At 39.3% G+C, this 6233-nt stretch overlaps 1 protein-coding gene across 2 annotated transcripts in view; it reads right to left on the bottom strand.

The window, feature by feature from the left end:
- LOC119595720 overlaps positions 1 to 6233 on the bottom strand; it is a 16581-nt gene continuing 10348 nt past the window's right edge. For both annotated transcript variants that reach the window (XM_037944830.1, XM_037944829.1), the window contains exon 6: positions 1 to 787. In XM_037944830.1, the coding sequence (XP_037800758.1) occupies positions 578 to 787 (210 nt within the window). In that variant the 3' untranslated portion in view covers positions 1 to 577. The remainder of the gene's footprint in view (positions 788 to 6233) is intronic.

The following is a 6233-nucleotide window of genomic DNA, read 5'->3' as shown; positions in this document are numbered from 1 at the left end:
TGAACTTGTAAATGTGTAATTAACTTTAATATGTCACTTCACAAATGCATCTTAATAGAAATTGCAAAAACACATTAAAACCTCAAATATTCATTATATACTTAACTAACCTGATCAAGAGCAATTAATTTACCTTCACTCAATGAAATACAAAACGTACAAAAAATATTACACTATACCACTGATCACTGATCTAATGGTACTAGATAAACTCAAAGCAAATATCAAAACGCCACAAAGTATCGCGATAGTTTAAAAAAAAAAAAAAGATATTTAACATCCTTTTTCGGAGGGTTACCCTGGGTCACATAATATTAAAGAATAGAATATTTCAATTTAAACAACTTCAGATTATGCAGAATGGCAAAAATAACCGTTTGCCGAGGTTTACGTTTTATACGTTAAAATTTAACTTAACAATGGAATTTGACATGAAAGCAGAGAACCGCTGGTGTTTTAGTATCAGATAAACATTTTGAACATAGAACAAGATTGTCAAAAGCCCATACAATAGTATATTCTAAACAAATATCTATCTAAAACTTATCACAACACAAGACCGAAAGAGACTGAAACCCTACGGAGTTAACTCCTTCGGATATTCATCTACATTGATAGTTTCCTGAAGCAGGTCCTTCCACCCATACCACGCGTCAATGTGCCACTTGCCGACGTACGTGTATCCTTGTTTCTTCATGAAGGAATCCACAGGTCGTAACCCGACGTGGTTAACCTCGATGCAAATCAGTCGAATCTTGACTTTATCCCAGGGAAATGTCGCGAGAACCTGTCGAAATGAACCTCTTAGTTAAATCCATAGCAGGCAGCGATTCGTTCAGGTTGCATGAGTGGGTGTTTGAAAGAATTTTAACATGTATATGAGAATGAGAGTGCGTAATATCCCCATTCAGGGAATCCTCTCAAGCTCCCGCCCCCGTGTCGTGACCCGGGGCGACCTATGGTCTGATCAGTCGAGGTCATTTCTTTACCACTGTTAACTATAAAAGTAGCATAATTTACACCATCGATCTGTGTGGATGTGATGAGGCTTTAATACAAAAGGTGTGCATTTTCTTTTCTTTACGTAGAAGAAAAAACAAAAAACATTTGAGTGAAACGTATGACTTATAATTATGGTTTTAAAAAGGACTTAATTACACAGGTATTTTCACGCCTTGAACAGGAAAAAGTCTAATTCTATCATTATTCCCAAGGACCACATACTGTTCGCATGGATTTTCTTACAGAATCGGCGAATCGCCAACATACAGGAGTGAGCAGGAGCGCAGTAGAAATAAGTGATGCAGACGAACGTTGCAAAAAAAACGCCTTTCAGCACCCGCCTGCTCTCCTACCATGCTTGCCTGACTCGCCTCGCTCGTCACTGCAGTCGGGGCGCCAACGAAAGAAGTGGTGCTTCCGACTGACAGTTATTAAAAGGACCGCGCTCTTCCAGCCGATGATTAGAAATATAGTAAAGAAATCCACGTGAGTGAACGAACGATTGAGAAATAATGAAAGTGTTATAGACTTTGAAATAAGACTAGGCAGATTTGGTAAAAATAAAGATTTAAAGTAACAGTGAAAAATAGTTGAGATTATATATATATATATATATATATATATATATATATATATATATATATATATATATATATATATAATAGAGAGAGAGAGAGAGCGTGGAAATATCGTAAACCTTTAGTATTAATAGGCGAAAGAATTTGAAATCTATCGCCTCGTCGAAGATGATTATCTATATTCTTTTATGATTTTTTTTGGGGGGGTTGCATTTGCTCGTCTATATGAATGAGAAACCGTATCTGATATGAAATAGCTCAAAATCATGTATTCTATATCATTATTATTTTTCTTTAACAATACATGAATCTATTATTATATGTAATATATATATATATATATATATATATATATATATAATCATATATGTAATCAAAACAATTTACATATGAACATTTTACAAGATGAACATATAAAAATGTAGAAATCCAACAGAAATGAAAATATTGAAATTTCTTCTAAACTATTTTCGTTTGGAAACCCAGAACAAATTGTTTCTGCCAATAGAGGGAATATAGACGCGTATAAAAAAAATAATAATAAAAACGAGTGAAATGAAATAGTATGAAGGAATTATTGTCATGAGCACCAAAAAAAAAGGAGAAAAAAGTACGAAAATATCACCCAACGTCACGGGTAAAAACAAAGCAATGATATTTAACCCCTTACTCCCGGGTGTCAGAAATCCCTAAGAGTAATTAAACTCACGTTCGGCGTTATTTTTATAACATAGATTATATATACAGCTGACTTTTCAAAACGTTCAACACTTTGTGCTTTACCATCACCCTCAGTACCTTGATCTTGCAGGTCGCACGGGACTCAGTAGGCGTAGTCAGCACCCCACCTCAGACCCTCAGCTCTCTTCTACACCAGGGTAGCGGGCCTTGACTCCTGGATAGGGAGGCCCAGTAGTCTGGGGTGTCCTTTGGGCGCATCTTTTCTTTTGTACTTTCTTCATGTAACTTTCTTGAGCCTACCAAAGTTCCCTTGTGGGCTCCCGTATTTGCTTGTGGGGGGGGGGGGCGCAATGAATTACCTTCTTTCGCCTTGGCAAGTTCGGCGCTAGGAAGTGTCCTCCTAACTCGATCCCCCTTTAGTACTGGAGAACGCAACTAGGTTTCCCTCGGAGGGTTGATGGAAAATTGCCATACTCTCTCTCAGGTATTGCTGTTGGGTTGATTAACAATAGTTAAGGGTTATCTGGTCCCTTCAGCACAACGGGTTCGGGCTTGGTCCGAAACCCAGCATGACTGACTCCCCGACTACCCCTTCTCCTCCTCAAGAAGGGGGGATGACCCATGACCACTCCAAGACTAACGTGACTTTGAACAATGGAAACCCTACTGCTAACAAATGTGAATGACGCGTGTTTGCAATCCCTCCAGAAAATGCAAGGTAACTGACTGGCAAATGCATGAATCAAAATCAATCGCATTTGAATGTTAACCCCTTCACTATCAAGAAGGTCCTTAATGGACAAGTGGACAGCGATTTTGATTTTGTCCATAAATTGCCTCGTTATAGAAGAGCAATTCAACTCCCACGTTAAGGACTTAATTAAACTTACGCAGATTCATGATTTAAAAGTGAAAGTAACTATCCCTGTTGGCATAATTACCTGTAAAGGAGTAATCTTTAACAGGGATTTGAGGACCATGGAGGAGTGTGAAATTCTTGAAAATATGAAGGACCTGGCAGCAAGACACACGACATGGAGGCTACTGTCCCCAAAAATACCCATAGGAGACCCCTGGGAGACCCCTCATGTCAGATGAGGTCGTTTTGCCTAGGAACTACCATCTGTGACGGAATGATCGAGAGGGTAGGGATGGAGGTGGAGTCGCCATGTACATCCACCAAAGCCTCCTTGTCAATGAAGTGGTGATTATTCTATTTTGGATGCATGCAAAATAAGAATCAACAACACATATCTTCTGGAAATAAAGCAATCTATCATGAGCTTTTTGCTCTTCAGAGCAGTCTGCCACAAAACAAATTGATATTAGGTGATTCTAATGCTCATCATACGTTATGGGGTTCCTTGAATGGTATAGGTAGAGTTAGGTTGATTAATGCTTCTGATCTGGTCCTCCTGAACGATGGTAGTACGACGTGGGTGAACGATAATACCGGTACTTTAAGGTTTACTGATATATCACTGGTCTCTTTATTAATAGCAGCGAAGTTTCTCGTTGGGAATTGTCTCGTTGATGGAGAAACCATGATGATAAATATTAAAAATTCGATGTTATATGCAGCAATATCCATTCCCAAAGCTTTGACAGATAGCATAGAGTTCTATGGTGGACATCAGATTGCTACAGGGCGCTGTGTTTTCAAAAATAACATCACAACCGAAAACTTTTGCAATTACAAACTAGCAAGAACTAGGGCTCATAGAACAATTAGAAAAACAAAAAGACACTCCTGGTGGAACTTGGTCTCCACAATTACCAGCAACACCACAATATCAAAGGTTTCAAAATTTAAAATTAATTTGAAAATTTAAAACATCATTCGTGAGGGAGCCAATTTCGATCACTCAGAGACATTGCTAACGCACTCACCAGGCAGTTCTCATATACAAGCAGCTCAGATAATTATCATCCCACATTTCTGACCACCAAGGAAGCGGCTGAGCTGCAACCTATTCATTTTGCCACAGGAGATGACTTTGATCTTAACGAAGATCTAACAATGGATGAGCTTGTCCAAGCCTTAGAAGCTTATAGAGCAACATCCCCAGGCCCTGATGAGTTTCGATATGAGATGATAAAGCATCTTAATCATGATTAAATTTCTAGAAGTGAACAATGAAATTTTGGGTATGGCACTTCGCGCACATCATTCCCATATTGGAAGGAGGGGGAAATCCCAGATCAACCATCTACAGCCCAAGTGCATTGACAAGTTGCTTATACAAAGTCATGGAACGAATTGTTAACAGTAGACTATTGCTTTTTTTTTTATTCCAGAATTTACTAGTTGACGAGCAGTGCGGTTTCCGAAACTCTTGATGAACTAGTAAAACTGGACAATCATACTGAAGAGGCAATTGCCAAAAAGCATTTTTTGATTTCAGTATTCTTAGTATTCCTATGACATAACAAGGCTCTGATATGCTATATGCATTATACAGTGAACAATAGTCACTGTCACGGCTACCACACTTCATGCTACCAAACTCCATGCATACTCCTTTACTCACTGCAGTGCATATGACACCTGGAATGGGAAAGGTCGGGTGGGGACCTTAACAGAGTCTGAATGGAATGCCAGTAGACGTTTATGGAATTCCCTCGATCAGTTGGCACAGCTGAGTACAGGCTGCATGTTCAAAATTTTATACCACCGTTCCACACATCCATTCTATCTACAGTGCCCGTACCAACCAAAGGAACAGTACAGGAATGGGAGAGATCATAAGAGGACCTTCACGGACTCTAAATGGAATGCCAGTTAACATTAACGGAACTCCCTCAAATGATAGGAGTGGTTGTGACACCCAAGTTCGAGCTGCATGTTCAAAATTTTAGCCATTAAGCAACTGTAATGCATTGCTAACAGACTGGAAATGAACGGCTACCAAGATTTATCTAGCTTCAGTAGCACATTTCATGCTTTTCCCTACCCTTCTCATACAGATCCTGCAACGTCCTGCACCGTTCCAATTTCTATCTACTGATCCCAATCGATTTTCTAATATTCTGGTAACATTCTAGTACCTTTGGAATAGCGTCCTGATATCACCACAACCGTATCCAATACCGTCTGAAGTGTTCTATTACCATACCCTGAACGTTCAAACTATTGTTATAAAAGGGCGCCAAATTCCATTATCACTGATAGTTCACTTCCAACCTAGCTAGAGCTCACATCACCTTGCAAAAATATTGCAAGTGCAAGAATTTTAAAAATGGCTATTAGTGCAACAACTGATTGGCAGTGGCAGCTGTCCTGAAGAACACTTGAGATAACGGATGTGTGGAATGGCGGCATTAGGCGTTCCCCTCCCATTCAAAGTGAACGGTAATGAATCCTTAACACATCAGGAATGGGAATGATGAATGGTTAACAGAACTTAAGCAACAATAATGCAACACTAACGGATTGGAAGTGAACGGTCACCAAAATTCATCCATTGCCAGTAGCATTCTCATGTCGTTCCCTAATCTTCTCGTGCCGATCCCACAACGTCCTAAGCCGTACCAATTTCTCTCAGCCGATCCAAGCTGATTTTTTAATGTTCTGGCAGCATCTGGTACCTTTGTAATAGCATCTTAATATCGTCCCAACCGTACCACTAATGTCCAATACCGTCCATTTCGTTCCATTACTATTCCCTGAACATTCCAACCATTGTTATAAAACCTGCGCTAAGTTCCATTCCCGCTTACAGTTTACTCCTGACCCAGCTAGAGTTCACATCGCCTTGTAAAAATATTTCATCAAGTGATAGAATCTAAAAAAAAACGACCATTCGTGCAATGACTCGTTGGTAGTGGCTGCCGTCTGAGGATGGCTAGTTACGCCTGAGAACCGGAGTTAAACGGATATGTGGAATGAGGGTACAAGTGTGTATGTACATAGAGCTGGTGCGATAGAAGTAACATTGCTAGAAAATAAAATTAGTTAATAATAATAATAAT

Source organism: Penaeus monodon, chromosome 36 (assembly GCF_015228065.2).
Source record: "Penaeus monodon isolate SGIC_2016 chromosome 36, NSTDA_Pmon_1, whole genome shotgun sequence".
NCBI classification, from domain to species: Eukaryota; Metazoa; Arthropoda; class Malacostraca; order Decapoda; family Penaeidae; genus Penaeus; species Penaeus monodon.
The sequence above is the reverse complement of the archived record's forward strand: the minus strand, read 5'-3'. Positions and strand labels throughout refer to the sequence as shown.